General features: G+C 54.1%; 1 protein-coding gene across 1 annotated transcript; it reads left to right on the forward strand.

Annotated features, from left to right (window-relative positions):
• The first annotated feature begins 7686 nt into the window (after positions 1-7686).
• Positions 7687-13611, forward strand: SFRP1 (secreted frizzled related protein 1). The gene is made up of 2 exons (XM_059490936.1): positions 7687-8298; positions 13162-13611. The coding sequence occupies exons 1-2, from the start codon at positions 7764-7766 to the stop codon at positions 13500-13502; spliced, it is 876 nt and encodes a 291-aa protein (XP_059346919.1). The 5' UTR covers positions 7687-7763; the 3' UTR covers positions 13503-13611.
• The last annotated feature ends 3634 nt before the right edge of the window (positions 13612-17245 follow it).

Here is a 17245-nt window from a genome sequence, read left to right on the forward strand (position 1 = left end):
ATGGGCTCCCAGGACAGTTCTGTGGCTCCCAGTTTGGATGTGTGGCTCCCAGGATGGATGTGCAGCTCCCAGGACAATTGTGTGGCTCCAGGATGGGTGTGCAGCTCCCAGGATGGGCTCCCAGTTGGGATGTGTGGCTCCCAGGATGGGTGTGCAGCTCCCAGGATGGGCTCCCAGGATAGGTGTGTGGCTCCCCAGCAGCACCCACCACCCCTTAATAAATAAAAATAATAAATAAATAATAAACAAACCCACCACCCCTTATTAATAAAATGGCTCCAGGGGCCTGGAGCTTGGGCAGCTGCCTTCACTGCCACCTTTGGGAGCACCTCAGCAGTCTGTGTTCTGAACTGGCAGGAAAAAGCACCAAGAAAAGGCCCTGAATTCTGTCCCAGGCACTTGGGCACAGGCACCTTCCTTGCAGGATCAGCCCAGCCCTGCTGGGGCCTGGGGTTTTTTTCAGGCTACAACTAATAGTTATTGCAGCTTCTCTCCTGCCACAGAAATAAAATATGGCGTGGAATCACAGCACAGCTACTCCATTGAGAGCAATGCTACACTGAGTAATAGCAATAATTCAAAACAGATGAGCCAAAGGCTGGAGCACTATGGGCTCAGTATCCCAGTCTGCCCTGACCCCTGGAATTCGCTGAAAGTTACCTTGAGACTCGCCAGAACTCTTTTGTAACTTCTGTGAGGGTTATTTATTGCAAAGTCATAAATATTTGCTATGGATTTTCTCCATCAATCTACAAAATGAATTAGGTTAGAACAAAAATGTATGTACTTGGATTCTGGGCATGTGTTTCCCAGGCAGGGGAGAAAGCATTGGATCTCCATTGTGTAGAAGACAGGCTGCTGCAGAGCTTTGGGCTCTGCTGCCTGCACTAATTAATTCCCTTCCACAAACAAAAAAGTTTAAAATGCACAGTACAGTGGGGAAAGGGGGAAGGGAGGAAAGAGATTCTTCTTGAAATCTCTTTTAAAATCTTTCATAAAATTATTTACGGGGGAAAGGAAAATTCTGTTTCCCTCTCCTCCCTCCCAGACACCCTGCCAGTCCATTAAAAGCCTGAAACTGAGAGGCAGCACGTTGTGCCCCAGGGAATCAACCTTAAGTCAAAGTTTACCTCAGGAGCCAGCACTGGCAGCTGGGTGTGGGGATGGAAGGAGAGTGCCCAGGCTCCTCTCTCTTTCCATCCCAAGGCAAAATTGTCTTGGGGCAAAGCCACCCCATTTTCTCACTGTTAAAAAGAGGAGGTGAGAGCAGGACTTGCCTTGCCATGCAGGCATTTCTCTTAACAAGTTTTTATTCAAAAAGCGCTTAAATCAGACCTTGACTTTGAGGATACTACAGAAGAATTTGAGCACAGGTGGATGCTGTACCTGGTGGTGAGGGGTGACAACGAAAAGTGGGGGAAGTTCTTCCCCCAGAGGTTGGTCAGGCACTGAACAGGCTCCCCAGAGCAGTGGTCCCAAGCCTGCCAGAGCTCAAGGGTTTGGACAACACTCTCAGCCACAGGATGGGTTCCTCAGGCACATCAGCAGGGCCAGGAGTTGGACTTTGATGATATTGTGGGTCCCTTCTAATGAAGCCTCCAGGATGCTGCACCTTTTCAAAGCATAGGACCTGGCAGCCTGTGTGTGAAGAGAGCAATTCACACACAGAAATTCACACACAGCCAGAGAATCCTGCACTCCTCTGGCTGCTCACCCTGCCACCAACAGCTCCTGAAAAGGTTTGCATGAATGAGCTGATCCAGCTTTGTTTCTGCTCCCATGCTCTGCCCTTTACCCTTTGGCCTTTGCCCAGCTCTGTGGCCACAAGAGCAAGGGTCTGGCCACAGATGACTGCACAGCTGCCCAGATGTTCATTGTGCATGGCACAAAGAGCCACGCTGGGGGCTCACCAGCAGCAGCTCCTGCTGCTCCTCACCCCAGCCACTGCCATGCTTCATAGAGTACCAAACCTGCATTTTTCCCTGGGAGCTGTTTATCCTGGAGAAGAGGAGGCTCAGAGGTGACTTTATTGCTCTCTACAATTTCCTGAAGGGAGGTTGGAGACAGCTGGGGTTGGTCTCTGGCAGAACCAGAGGATGCAGCCTCAAGCTATAGCAGGGAAGGTATCACAGAATCCCCGAATCACAGAATCCCAGAATCCCAGAATTACAGAATCACAGAATCACAGAATCACAGAATCGCAGAATCCCAGAATCACAGAAACACAGAATCCCAGAATCCCAGAATGATGAGGTTGGAAGAGACCTCTGAGATCATCCAGTCCAACCTGTGCCCTGACACCTCACCCAGACCGTAGCACCCAGTGCCATGTCCAGGCTTTTTTAAACACATCCAGAGATGGTGATTCCACCACCTCCCTGGGAAGAGCATTCCAGTACTTTATTATTCTTTCAGTGAAAAATTTCTTCCTAATATCCAACCTGTACCTCCCCTGACATAGCTTGAGACTGTGACCTCTGGTTCTGTCAGTGCTGCCCAGTGGAAGAGACCAATAGGTTGGATATTAGGAAAAAGTTTTTCACCAAAAGAATAATAAAGTACTGGGATGCTCTTCCCAGGGAGGTGGTAGAATCACCATCTCTGTATGGGTTTAAAAAAAGCCTGGGCATCAGAGTAGCAGGAAAAGCTGAGACAGGGAGCAAGGCAGGAGGAGCTTTTTGCTCAGTCAATGATTTACCAGATGTGTACACTGTACTAAAGACTTGTAAACACACTTTAATGGCCAGCTGTAAATCCAGGCAGTAGCAGTGCCAGCTCCATTTCCATCAGATGTGTCTTAAGAACAGCAGAGGAAGGGCTCTGAATCACTTTGTGGCAAGCTCTGTCAGCTCTGCATGTAAATAAAAGAACCAATGTCCTCAGGTCAAAAATTATTTGAGCGACATGAAAGGTTTTATGACCAGCAGCTCCTCCTTTGCTGGGTTCCCTGCAATCTTCCACAGAGGGCATCTCCAGAATGTTGGATTTCTGTCCCAGTGCCCCAAGTGCGTGGCTGTGTTTTCACTGACTGTGCTGGAAGTCTCTTTTGTTAATCACTGAAGCACAGCGTCATTAGCGAGAAGTGCAGAGTGTACACAAAGAGGAACTTGCCAAATTACTAATAAGCAGAAACTCCATCCATCTTAATGAGACAGGGTTAAGAAAATAGCAACCTAGAATATACACAATGGAGCCTTTCCAATCTGCTTATTTACTCCTGTTAGAAAGCAGTTCTGAACTCCATCTCTGCTCCAGCTTGGAGACTATCACATGCTTTCCAAACCACAGGTATCTTATGCTCTTGAAAATCATTTAGCACGAGAAGGATAAATAAATAAGTGGACAGAAGGATAAATAAATAAATGGCTCAAAATTATAGAGGGAAGCGAGCAGATAGGATTGCTGAAGAGCAAGAAGCATGAGGAGATGTTTCCTCGTGGTGGGCTCCTGTTCCCTTCCTTTGGGGTCCCCACATTCTCAGGTAGCACGGGGCCACTCTTGGGCCAAAACCTCCATGAGCCCAGCCCAGCATTGTGATTTACACCTCCCCAGTGACTTGCAGCACTTCCCCAGGTTACTCTGGCAAGCCAGAAGGGGTTTGCACCCACACCAAGGTGCCTGCACACCTGTGCTCCCCAGCACATTTTTCTTTTGTTGGGTAAGGAATGGCGTGCAGTGCCTTTCACGTGTGCAGCTCGGCTGCTGCTGTTTTATTGAACACCAGCACTTGCTGTATGTTATTCAGGCAAACTTTATATGTGCCACAGAGCCTCTCAGCAGCCTGCACCTGGTCCAGGGCAAAGCTGAGCCTTGTGGAGAAGAATGTGCTGTAATGCAGCAAGTTATTACAGGATAAATATTTATAAGCCCCTGTAAACATTTGCCATCGGTTCCCTCCTGGGACTCGGGGCAGACGGTCAAGAGTTTCACCAGTGCTGAAGGCATTTGCTCTTGCAGTCCTTTATATGTTAGCTAGTAAATCTGTTGTTGGTCATGTGTAGTTATAGCATTTATTGGTGCTAATTTCACACAAACGGGAGACATCAGCTGGAATTGTTGTGTGCATTGATCCTTGCCAGCCTTTGGTGAAGGTGTCTCCTGCAGCCCCAGGGGCACTGGGCACCTGGCTGAGGCATCAGAGTGGGTCCCCACAGCTGCAAAACCTCCCTGTGCAGGAGTTTATCATGGGGGTTGTCCTTATCATGGGGTGAGGGAGTGCTCCTGGCTGCATCAGTGTTATTGGACTCTTGCAGCAATCTGCTGAGAAAACCAGAAAACAAAATGGCAAAACCAGCGTCCTCCCCAGGGACTGACCCTGGCGGGTCTTGCTGGGCTGAGGGGGGTCTAACCTAAAGCAAATATTCCCTGGGGGTGTCCAGGAGCCGTCCTGCTGCAGGGCTGGCATGGTGGGGCTCTCCATGTAGGGACATGGTAGGTGGGCTGCCTCTGCTGGTGCATCCCGTCTGACAACGCGGGCATCCCTGTCCCTGAGTCTGTCTCATCTCCCCCATCCCTGCTGTCTCTGCTGGGGCTGAGATGGGGCTAAGGCAGCGGTGGGAAACTGGAGAAGAAATGCCAGGGCAGGCAAGGCCGTGACTCCTCCATGCCCTCAAGTGCAGCAGTAAAACAAAGAGCCCTGGGCAACAGCGCTCGTTGCATGGGAGTCTTTGGGGGCTCCACTTTGCTGCTCATGCACGAAAGCCAGTCACTTGGCAAAAATCAGCTCAGTTAGAAGGCTTTGTTCATAAAGAGCCAGGGCCTGAATGGACTCAGGGCTAATATATTCTATTATCCCATCCGTGCCTGCCTGTTTCCCCAGGGCAGCATGCAGGGAAAGGCAAATTCCAGCACCAGGTGCCCAGGGTGGGCAGGGAGGATGGGACAGGTGGGACAACACCGCTGCCAGCAGCACTGGGACATGTCCCACATGTCCCCTGGCACCTGCCCTGTCACCCCTGATCCCAGGACATGGAACAGAGCGGGATGTGAGCTGCAGATGAGGGCAGAGTGCCTGGTCCTGCACAGGCTGCTGGGGTGAACAATGGAGCCAGAAATAGGCACGGTTAATTGGGCTGGGCTTTTCACAGGGCACGAGAGGTCTTGGGACAGCCAGAATGGTGTGTGGTGCAAAGGGGCTCGTTATTCAACAAGAAAATGTTAGCTCCCTGTGGGAAAGGCAGCAATAAACGGCTATGACATTAGAGACAAGGCAGAGATTTAAGAAGCAGTGGGCTACATAATTATGGAGGGAAATGGCTGCACAGGCTTCACTCAGAAAAATCCATGTGCAGTTTGGAAGAGGTCTGTTGGAAGAGCAGCACTTGTTGGGCAGCTGCTTTCTAAGAGGTCTTATATCATGGATTAAGCAATTTAGTGGCCTAGACTAGAGTTGGCATTTTCCTTTGGTTTAGTTTTTTTTTCCTCCTTCTCCGTGATTTCTTACATTTTTTAAATAAAAAAAAATGGTTTGCCAGCAATTGTATTTGCTGCTCAATTGTATTTCAATTTAAAATTCACTCTTGATTTCCCATTCAGGCACTGTTGTCATCAATGTGGACGTCAGCCACAGAAGAGAGAAGGCAGCCAGCAAAGACCTTCCCTGAGCCAAGTTCAGGAACTGTCCAGGCCATGCACGTGGTCAGATTTAGCAGCCAAGGCGTGCTGAACTGTGAGTTTTCCTGCTTGGATCAAGAGCTGGGAACCGTGGCAGGCTCAGCAGCTACTGTTGAGTGAAACCCACTGAATCAGTGTGGGATGCTCCAGGACAGCCATCCCTGGGGTGACCATCACAGCACATTTACCTGGTGCCATGTGGCAATTGCTGATCTGCAGATAACTAGAGATAACTGCAGGTAACTGGAATCCTGACTGGAGTTTTGTTGCAGTGTTACTGCTGTTGCCTTTGGAGAGCTCTCCAATTTTTGAACAAGAGTTTCCCAAGAGCTCACCTTGCCTGCCTGTGATATTCCAATTCCATCCATCCTGGAACAGAAGGATCACAGCACTGCCAAAGTCAAACACACCCATTGCTGCTCTGCAAACACAGAGGCTCTGAGACTTTCCCATGATTTTGCCATGGAAAATGAAGTGGCACTGGCACAGTTTGGTTCCCAACTGGAGACTTGTGCCCATGGATGTCACACCTGGGTGCAAATCAGGATGCCTGAATTACACTTGTTTCCTGGGACACAGCACTATTTCCTAAATTCTCAAAATTGGATGTTTCGGTGTTCCTAAACTACTTTTGGTAAAAGCAGATTCTGTCAGGATTTCTCAAGGAATGAGAAGTCCATTTTTTGCAGCTGTTTCTTGGTACAAGCAGTGATCAGAGCTTTGCCATCATTTCCTGAGCCCAAGTAGCAGGAGAGAGCCTGCTCCATCCAAAAATGCCTCTTTCGCTCCGGGTCCCTCGTTTACCGCTAAATTCTTCACTTCATTAGTGCTGCTAACTGGCCGCTCTGTTCCGCTGGCCCTCAGGTGAAAGTGGCTCTTTCAGCCCTCCAGGCTGCAGAGCCTCTTCCATTTACCTCTCAATGAGGTGTAGTTCCTGTTTTAAGTGGCACAAGTTGTTCCAGCCGAAGGGAGCAGCAGGAAGGGGAACTTTGGAGGATCCCAGAGGAGGGAGAGAGCTCAGTGCCCTGTAGGCACGCAGGGGCAGAGCTGCACAATGGCCAGATGTGCACAAGGATGAGACAGCTTCTCCTGCCTGGCATGCACCAAGGGGCACCCTCCTGGCACCTGGACAGCCCCACGGGCTCCATCCTCCTCCTCCTCCCGGCCTTGGAGGGCAGCGAGTCCTTGCAAGCCTGAGGAGCACAGCAAGGTAAGGGTGGAGGAATGGGGAATGCAGCTCCGGCTCCTCCAGCACATCTGGAACAGGGCACCCTTTACAGAGCAGGGCCCCTTGCTCCCTCCTGATTTTTGTTTTGTTTGGTTGTTGGTGTTTTGTTTTTGTTTTTGGTTTTGGTTTTTTTTTTTTTTTTAATGTCATAGTTTCTGTTGGGATTTGTTCTGCACGGTCCAGTACAGGTTCATAGAAATATCTGAAATATCTGCAACGCGGAACAGCCGCTCAGGAGCGCCGGGAGCTCCCAGAGGGACCGGGAACGGCTCCGGGGGGTTCGGGCCAGGCCGGGCCAGCCGAGCCGAGCCGAGCTGGACCGAGCCGAGCCGAGCCGAGCCGAGCCGAGCCGAGCCGAGCCGAGCCGAGCCGAGCTGGACCGAGCCGAGCCGAGCCGAGCCGAGCCGAGCCGAGCCGGGCCGGGCCGAGCCGAGCCGAGCCGAGCCGAGCCGAGCCGGGCCGAGCCGAGCCGAGCCGGGCCGGGCCGAGCCGAGCCGAGCCGGGCCGGGCCGAGCCGAGCCGAGCCGGGCCGGGCCGAGCCGAGCCGAGCCGGGCCGAGCCGAGCCGGGCCGAGCCGAGCCGGGCCGAGCCGGGCCGGGCTGTGGGGCCGTCGGGGCCGCGCTGGGCGGGGCGGGATTGGCTGCTGCGGTCGCTGATTGACAGCGGCGGGCCGGCGCGCGGCGGGCGGCGCGGCGCTGATTGGCTGCCGCGGGCTCACAAACCCGCGGCGCGGCCGGAGCGCGGCCAGAGCGGGGCCGGGGCCGGGGCGGCGGGAGGGCGGCGGGGCTGTGAGGGGCTCGGCGGGGCTCGGCGGGCAGCGAGCTCGGGGCAGCGGAGGGGCCGCGAGGAGAGTCCCCGAGGGCGGCCGCCGGCAGCGGGGAGTCCCCGGTGCTGTTGGGGCCACCGTCGGCGGGTGGCGGCGATGGGCAGCGTGAGGGGGCCCGGTGGGGCCGCCGTGCGTGCGGTGCTGTCGGTGGCCGCCGGGCTGCTGGCGTGCGGCGTGGCCAGCGAGTACGACTATGTCAGCTACCAGTCAGACCTGGGCCCTTACCCTGGCGGGCGCTTCTACGCCAAACCCCACCAGTGCGTGGCCATCCCCGCCGACCTGCGGCTGTGCCACAGCGTGGGCTACGACAAGATGGTGCTGCCCAACCTGCTGGACCACGAGACCATGGCCGAGGTGAAGCACCAGGCGAGCAGCTGGGTGCCGCTGCTCAACAAGAATTGCCATATGGGCACCCAGGTCTTCCTCTGCTCCCTGTTTGCCCCCGTCTGCCTGGACCGGCCGGTCTACCCGTGCCGCTGGCTCTGCGAGGCCGTGCGTGACTCCTGCGAGCCTGTCATGCAGTTCTTTGGCTTCTTCTGGCCAGAGATGCTCAAGTGTGACCAGTTTCCCCAGGATGACGTCTGCATTGCTATGACAGCTCCCAATGCCACCGAGGTCTCCAGGCCCAAAGGTAAGGCATGTCTTGTGCTGCAGCCTTGCTCCTGGCGCTCCTCTCTGAGCTGGCAGGGCAGGAGGGGACCACACGGGACTGGAGGGGTTCTTGTGGCAGGAGGAGGCTCACCTGAGCTCTTCTTCTTGGCAGCAGCTCTCCTCTAGCCTCTGAGCACTCTCCTGTCCCAAAGGAGGTGGGATGCCCTGCCGGCTCCTCATCCCTATCCCAGAGCTTTGGCTCTTTGGAGCACGGTGGGGTTGTGCCTGTTCTGATCCCTGCACAGGCACTGGGGCTGGGCTCCAGCCCTGATGGACCAAGGTGTGACCCTCCATCCTCAGATCCTGCACTGTCCTGGCTCTGCTCCCAAGCCAGGCTCCTGCTCAACCAACACTTTCAACAGCAGAAAGTGTTGGCTGAGCACAGAGTGTCACAGAGCCAACAGTGACAGCAGTCCTAGGGCAAGAGGCTGGGCATGCACTGGAGATCCAGCCCTGCCTTGGGTGGGCTGTGAGCTGGAGAAGGGAGCAGAGAACCTGCCCAAAAACAACTGGGGAAAGTGAACGTGGTTCGTGTTTGTTTCCATTGCGTGCAGCACGTTCCTGCGGTGCCAGACTGGCTTGTTCAAGTTGCAGTGAGCCTGGCTCGTTGCTGGAAAGTTGAAAATAAACAAATATCCCGGTGTCACTTGGGGGTTTGCTATTGGAGCGCTGTGAAAGGCAGGCAGGAGGAATGTTTGTCGAGGGAGATGGCAGAGGGCTCTGAGAGTGCAGTGCTTAAGGGAATTGAAGGGAATTGTCACTCCTGATTCCTCAGGGACACAGTGCCGGCACTCAGGAGGAGCTCAGCGCAGGCAGGGAGGGGGCTGAGTGCTTTCAGTGCCTTCTGTGCTGCGTCAGACTCGTCTGCCCTTTGCAGTTACCTGTACAGACAAAAGCTGTGTGTGGTGCTCGACTGGGAGAGGTAACCCAGCTAAAGGGAGCTGTGCAGTGTCATCCTGCCCATCTTGAAAGGACTCGTACTGCAGAGAGACCCTGTGATAGAGGAGGACAGGAGAGGAGTGCATCCTGCAGCAGAGGGGTCTCCAGGAGCTGTGGAGGACAGTGCAGAGCAGTGACTGTGGCATGGCAGGACACCCAGAGCAGCTGTGTCACATCTCAGTGACATCCAGAGGCAGGTGGAATGTGAAGTTTGTCCCAGTGCCAGGGGGAAAATGGGGGCCTGATCTCCTTGCCAGGGACCAGCCTCTCCCCACAGCCATACTGGCTTCCTTGTCGTGGCTTGCCCTTCCTGCTGGAGAAACCTCCTTCTTTTCCAGGAATGCTCTGAATTAAATCTGTCTCATGTGAACCTGGACCCTTGGTCGAGACCACAGCCGTGTTCCGTGTTGCAGGTACAAAGGTTGCTTTTATTTCCCCAGGGACTTGCAGCCAAGCATGCTCCTGGGACAGCTGGGTGTGAGCTGCCCCTTCCTGGGTCTGAAACAGTCTGAGCTGTGTGCAGGTCATTCATTTTACAGACATTAACGAGCCAGGACCTGGGAACAGCCTCCTAAAGGAGCAGCATCTGCCAGGTTTTCCTTTCCACTGAGTAGTTTAATGATTTCTCTTCACCTTTTGGACCTGGGGTGGGACACTGCTGCTTTCTTGTGGTGCCTCAAACAGTTTGGAGTGGAAAAAAGCAAACTCCAAGTGAATTGCAGCCACTGGTGTGATGTGAAGCAGCACTGCTGGATGTCCTGAATGCCACAGAGGCTCTGTTAGTGCCCATAAGGAACCCATTGCTTCAGCTCTGGTACTGCCACCTCCTGCAGATGTCAAGTGACATCCTGGGTGACCTGCAGCTCAGTCCTTGTCCCTTGTCTGCCTGTGTTCTGTGTGCACCCTGTCTGTGTTTTCTGTCAGCACCAACTCCTTTGCTCTTGAGCACAGGGGTGTTTCCTGTTGATCCAAAGAGGGTCAGAACCAAGCAGTGTCCCCCCTTTTTCTCTTGGCACTAATAAGAACAAACCCTTTCAGTATTTTCCCCCGTTAACACCTTGAAATTGGAATTTGTTTCTGCCTCTCAAAGAGCTGACCTGCTGAATTCCTTTCTCCTTAAGCACAGGCAGTAAAGCCTGCAGGCCCACAGGATGCATCAGGGGAGTTGCAGATTAATACAGCATTACACATTCCTTCTCTTGCCCCTGGAGTAAGCTGGCTCTACAGCCAGGCTTTGCAAAAATGGTCAGCAGGGAACAAGGGAGCTGCAGGCAGCTGAGATTGTGCTGGGAGTTTGCAGATGGGCCCCAGCCAAGCTGCAGTGGGGCCCGAGGGTGGGCTGGGGGTGTCTGCTCCAGTGCCTCAGGAGGGATGGGAGGGCTTGCAGGTCTGGGGCAGCTCCACAGAACAGCTTTCTTGGGGTACAGAGCTGTGCAGGAGCTGGCTGGGCCCCAACATTAATGTTCCTGATGTAGTGTGATGTGGTGATCCAGAGCACAGGACAGTTTTTCTTCCCATTGCCAGTAATGCTGTTGTGCTAGGCAGGACTAGAGGATGGGTTGATATAAATTGGATTTAAGGAGGAAGTTTTTTGCAATGAGGGTTGTAAAACGCTGGCCCGGGTTATCTAGAAACAAGGTGGATGCCCCATGTTGGAAACATTCCTGGTCAAGGACTCTGAGCAGCCTGATCAAGGCTGTTGATTAGGGCAGGGGGGTTGTGCATAAGTGAAGCTGCTGCCTGTGGAAGGGGCTGTTCAGAGGGTCCCAGCTCCTGCCCACAGGATGCTGCTGGCTCCTGGTGCAGCAAGGCAGGGGTCTCTGCCACCTTGGCTGTGTCACAGCCTGTTCAGGGGCTGCTGGAGCACAGCTAGAACAAAGCCTGTTTTTGCACCATGGAACAATGACTCTTATTTTCCATTTTTGTTTGCTTTTTTTTCCCCCTATTTTAATAGGTTGCCTGGAAAGCTCATCGAGTGGTGGCTTTCATGTTTGTCTGGCTTTGCCAGCCTCATGTGCACTTGGGCTGCTGAGACATTGAAGTGCTTGCCATGGCAGGAACCCCAGCTTGTTCCCCAGCAGAATGATGTTTCACCTTGCTGTGAGCCCCCTCTCTCCCTTGTCATGAGCACAGTAAATATTTCTTTCCACGGCTGGAAAGAAATATTCTGACTGTGGATGTCATCCTATCTCCAAAGGCTGGCTCCTGCCTGTGTCACTCTGAGATGGTGACAGTGGAAATTGCATGTCAGGGTTCTGGAAGGAGGGGTTACCCAGGGGATGGGCAGCTCTCAGAGGTACAGAGGGTGTGGATGTTGGTGCTGGGAAGGCTGGCTCGTGGCTTGCACATAGGGGCAAGCACAAGGCCAGTTGCTGTGCATGTGTGATTAATAAAATCATGGTGCACATCCCCAGGAATCAGCATTTGGCACAGAAGAGATTTGGGGGTGGCGACAGGGAAAGAAAAAGCCACAGAAAACAAAAGTCTGGCCTGAATCCCTGTGGGGCATCTGAGGCTGAGGAGACACCACAGCATGGTCATGGCTGTGCCTCCCTGGCTCTGCACCCCTCTTTGAGACACCTCTCTGCTTTTTCTCTCCAGCAATGCTGTGGCTTTGCTGGCCTGGCTGAGGGCTGGAAGGCCATGAGTGCTCTGTTTACTGGCAGATGTTTTGCTGCAGTGTTGTCCCTGAGAATAACTCCCTTGTGTGGGAAGAGCCCTCAGTCTTGCTGGACCAGGAACAAGCAGCATCTCCCAGCTCAATAAATTAATCTGCCAGTAGCTCAAATCTATGTCTGTGCTGCTGGGTGGTCTGCCCCAAGTGCAGATGGGGACTTGGAAACAGAGTCTTGTTCTCTGGGTGAAGTGAGATTTCCTCCCAGGACAGATCCCAGTGAAATCCCCTGGGCTGGCATCTCCCAAGAGGGCAGATATTGACCTCTGCCAGCAGCTGCCAAGCAGAGGTGGCTCTGCTCTGCTGGAGCCATGAGGGTGAAACAAAAGAGAGGGTGGCCACTGCTGGTGGTGGGTGGCCACTTTTGGTGGTGGGTGGCCACTGCTGGTGGTGGGTGGCCACTCTTGATGGTGGATGGCCACTTTTGGTGGTGGGTGGCCACTTTTGGTGGTGGGTGGCCACTGCTGGTGGTGGGTGGCCACTCTTGATGGTGGATGGCCACTTTTGGTGGTGGCTGGCCACTGCTGGTGGTGGATGGCCACTGCTGGTGGTGGGTGGCCACTCTAGGTGGTGGGTGGCCACTGCTGGTGGTGGGTGGCCACTGCTGGTGGTGGATGGCCACTGCTGGTGGGGCAGCATCCACCAGAGCTGTGCTGGTCCGTCCCCCACCAGTGCTGCTCTGGCACAGGGCAGGAGGGAGGGCAGTGGGGTTTTCCTGGGCAGTCTGTGGTCCCCAGTAGTGAGGGGAGCACTGAACTGGGCTGTGCCAGTCCTTGCCTGGCACCTCCTTGGCACACTTGAGGCATCTCTGGGCAGCATGCTCCTGCTGTGCTGGGGTTGGGGCATCGTGTGCCTGCCTTGGCATGCAGTGGGCAGGGAATGTCACCAGGCCGTGGGCCGTGCCCCTTGGCAAGCTCTTCCCTCAGCTGAGAGCTCCTTTCTGTGCCAGTGCTGTCCTTTTAGCAGCTGCCTGTGCCTGCCCTTGGGGCCACTGGCAGCACTGTGTGGGGCTGGCAGCAGGCTGCCTGTGCCCAGGGCTGCCCTGGGAGCCAGTGGGTGGTTCTGGGTGTTGTCCCACACCTCTGGGAGCTGGGAGCATGTAGCAGGGTGCATGGGCATGGATCCCCTTCAGGGGTGAGTCTGACAGCATGGCCAGTCTGGCTCTGTGGTGCTGCTTCCTCTGGCTGCCTGCCACCTCTCAATTGCCTTCACTTCTTTTTCTCTTGCCAGGAACAACCGTGTGTCCCCCTTGTGACAATGAGATGAAGTCAGAGGCCATCGTGGAGCACCTGTGTGCCAGCGAGTTTGGTAAGGAGGAGCACTCCGGGCATTCTGGTCACAGGCAGCATGACTCCTGTGTGGCTGGATTGGAGCTGCCACCTTTCCCTGCCTTGCCCTGCCCACCGTGGTGCTGTGTGTCCTGCAATCTGTCCCCAAAGCCAGCCACGTGTGCCTCTAGATGTCACTGTGGGCATGCAGAGGTGAACTTCGTTAAAAAACACAAAGCTGCTCGAAGGCTTTGTCCTAAACGAGTGAGTGAGACAATCGGTGGTAAACTGAAATTCATTTAGAAAAAAAAAAAGATTATCACGAGGAAATATATTGGCTTTCTCAGATCAAAACCAGAATTAACTGCTTTTGACATCCTTGCTGGTGTATGTAACCTTCCAGGAAGATTATTAAAGGCATATTGAACAAGGTGTGCATTTCTGGGGGATTAGCACTTGAATGTGCCCTGTACCAGAGCGTGCTTATGCAAACCCAAACCTGCTCTGCATGCTGGTGTGCTCCCCTTTCTGCTGGAAATGAATTCTCAACTGTCCTGCAGATTTGCTGTGCCACAAGTCTTAAGTCCAGCCCAGACTTTTTCTAACAGGGAAAAGCACCAACAGGAACACCCATGTAATGGTTTCCCAGGAATGTGCATACTTCTGGCTTGGCTGGGGAATGGAAGCAGACACTCAATGCTTGGCCTGCCTGGGGAGTGGGAGGTGCTGAGTGCTCTGAGCTCTGCTCTGGGCAGGTCATGGGAGCTGCATCAGAGCTGCCCCTGCCCCAGTGCACACACAGGGAGGGAGGAACAGCCTCTGGCATCAGCACACCTGGTTTGGGTAGGAGCTCCCTGCCTCCTTGCAGTGCTGCAGAGGCATTGCCCCAGTCCAGAGCTGGGCAATCTTTGTGCCAGAGAAGGAGAGAGGGGCACTTCAATACCTGCCCCTTGCAGAGGTGTGCAAGCAGTGAGCCAAAGGGGTGTCCTTCCTGCTGGGAAGGGAAATACAAACTTAACTTTATGCTTGACATCAGTTTCTGCTGCTCTGGGACAGTTCCAGCACGGAGCAGAGGCCAGAGCAGAGGAATTCCCTGCCTCAGCAGAGCAGCTGGGTCAGTGACTTGCCCACAGTGTTACTGGGAAGGACACTGGGGACAGTGTCCTCCAAAGGATGGATTATTTCCTGGCAGATGTGGCCAGCTGGGGAGCAGGAACAGGGATGGGATGGTCCTACCTGTGCCCTGTGAGGGAAGGGAAGGCAATGCAGGGGTGAGAGGGATGTCTCAGAGGAGGGAGTGGCAATGGCTTCAGGAAGTTTTCCCAAAGCACAGTGTACGGCCCTTGGATCTTTGTTTAGTCTTGGGGGTTACTGTCCTGGGGTGATTTCTCAAGGAGAGCTGTTTATCTGGCACTGTTCTAAACTCCCAAACCTTCAGGCTGAGCTTTCTCATGCACGTCCCCCAAGGTAAACACTGGCAGCTGACAGGTTACAGATCCTCAGCAGAGCCAGACATGTACAATAAATGTTTAAACTAACATGTGCTGCATGGGGCAGCTGTTGGTAAGTTTTACACTCATTCCTGCTGTTCCTGCAGATTTTCTCTTACATCCCAGCAGCTTGGTACAGAAAAGGGGTGAGGACCACTTTGCCCAGCACAGATGTGTGGCTGTGTAGCCTAGAGTGCAGAGCCAAGATGGGATAACACCAAGGGGGATGAAGGAGGAGGCTGACCAGGGGTGCAGATAGTTTGTGTCAGCCTCTGTTCTTCCCAGCAGTGCAGGCAGTGAACACAAACTGCAAAGACAAGGGCATGAGAGGATTTTGGACAAGATTCTGCTCTGTTCTTCCCAGCAGTGCTGCAGTGAGCTGTGAACCCAAACTGCAAAGACAAGGGCATGAGAGAACTTTGGACGAGATGCTGGGGGTCTCAGGGATGCCAGGAGCATGCCAGCCTCGTGGTGCTGCAGAAATCTGGGTTCTGCTGCAGATGTGTGGCTGTGCCAGTTGGAAGTGGCTGTGTAGCTTAGAGGACAGAGCCAAGATGGGATAACACCAAGGGGGATGAAGGAGGAGGCTGACAGGGGTGCACATACTTTGTTTTAGGCTCTGTTCTTCCCAGCAGTGCAGGAAGTGAGCACAAACTGCAAAGACAAGGCAGGAGAGGATCATGGACAAGATTCTGGGGGTCAGAGGGGTTCCAGGAGACTGCCCCAGCCTCGTGGTGCAGCAGAACTCTGGGTTCACCTTTGAGCAAGGATGAATGAGGACTCTGGGATGCTGCTTGAGGCAGCTGGGCTGTTCCTCTGAGATGAAACAGCTTTGGGGTGGTGTCAGTGAGGGGTGCCAGAGCTCAGAGCAGCACAGGGGGCTGGGTCAGGTCCGTGGGGGTGACTGCAGGGTGGATTTCAGTGTGAGGCAGCACTGGAAGCAAGAGGAAGCACAGATGGGGCTCCAGAGCCCCCACAGCCACCTCCCCCAGCTGCCCTGGGCTGCAGCCAGCGCTGGTTTCTTACTCCAGGAGTTCATTCCACGCTCTGTTTCTCTTAGTGATTTTATTTATTGTTTCTGCCCTTTCTCTGGGGTCTGGGGGGATCCTGCTGAACGGGCTCTGTGGCACTGGGGACTGCAGAACAATCAATACATGCTGTTTATTTTTCCTCTGTGACTGACAGGTCCTTGCCTGCAGCCTTCTCCTGTTACAGCCCTAATGTGTCTTCTGGCAGGTTTCTTCCTTCTCAGTGATTTCTAAAGGAAGGAAAAACGAGGCTGAAGGAACAGTGGAGCTTTCCCTTCTCTCACATGAGGTGCTGGAGTGGGGCCCCAGCAGAGACAGCATCCTAGTTCTGTGCTGAAAAAGAGGGGTGAGGAGCAGGAATGGTGGGTGGTGGGCTGTGAGCAGGGCACAGGGGTTCTGCTCTCAGCTGGTGACCCCCCAGAGCAGTGCTGGAACTGTGTGTGTCCCATGAAAATAAATGGTAAGAAGGGCTTGTGGGTATCAATGTTGGTCCTGCAGCCCTCTTGGTGCTGCCAGCAGTGCCACAGCTGATGGACTGGAAAGGTGGCACATGTTCCTGCTGTGGATAACTCTCCTGGGGTCAGCTCCTGCCTGGCAGCCACAGCTGAAGGTGAAATCTGTCTGAGCAAGCCTGTCCTGGGATCCCAGAGTGATCCTGGCCCTTCTCCCACTCGCTGCTGAGACAGATTTGGTGTGGCATGGGGGGATGGAAAGGCCAAGGCTCCCAGTGAGGAGGAAGCTGTTTGCTTTGGCAGCTCTGCTGGGTGCTGGAGCCAAGACTCAAAGCATCCTGCTCGAGCCTTTTGCCTGGCAAAAAGGGCTGGGGGGATGCCAGGAGAGCTGCTGCAGCACCAGGGTCCCCCAGCAAATATTCTAGGAAAGCCAGAACTTGGAGGCTGCTCCTTCTAGAAGTTGGTGGTGAGCTCTTGGAGTGGGATGAGCCCTGGAATGAGTGGGATGAGTCCTGAAGAAGCTGGTGCTGTTCCCAAAAACCCTCAGGCACCCCTTCTCTGGTGTTGGCCAAAGCTGTGTGTCTGTCCTGCCACTGTGGAACCCAGCTGTCACACCTGGGAATCTCACCTGGAATGGGGTTGGAATTCAGGGAATGTGGCTCAATTAAGGGGAATTTGGGGAGCCAGAGGAATGAGGGCTGAGCAGAGATCATCCTCAGCCTGCAGCACCAAAGGCAGATCAGCTTGATGCTCCGTGAGCTGTGCTTACCTGGGCAGCACTGCAGGTGAACACTGCTGACATTGCTGCTGGCAGGAACAGAGCCTGACAGAAACTGTTTGCACCCCTGGCCAGCCTCCTCCTTCATCCCCATCTTGGCTCTGTGTGCTGCTCTGCACGAGCAGGCTTTGGATGAGGTTTTGGTTTACATCTGGATTTATGGTTCCCCTGGGCAGCTCCCATGAACCTGCACTGCTCACAAAGTGCAGTGTGCAGGGAAGGGAGCAGCTGTGAGCTCCCACAGCTCAGGATTACCAGCCCTTCTTTGTCTTCATGCTGTGTGATGCTTGGACTAGAT

Source organism: Ammospiza nelsoni, chromosome 30 (genome assembly GCF_027579445.1).
Source record: "Ammospiza nelsoni isolate bAmmNel1 chromosome 30, bAmmNel1.pri, whole genome shotgun sequence".
NCBI classification, from domain to species: domain Eukaryota; kingdom Metazoa; phylum Chordata; class Aves; order Passeriformes; family Passerellidae; genus Ammospiza; species Ammospiza nelsoni.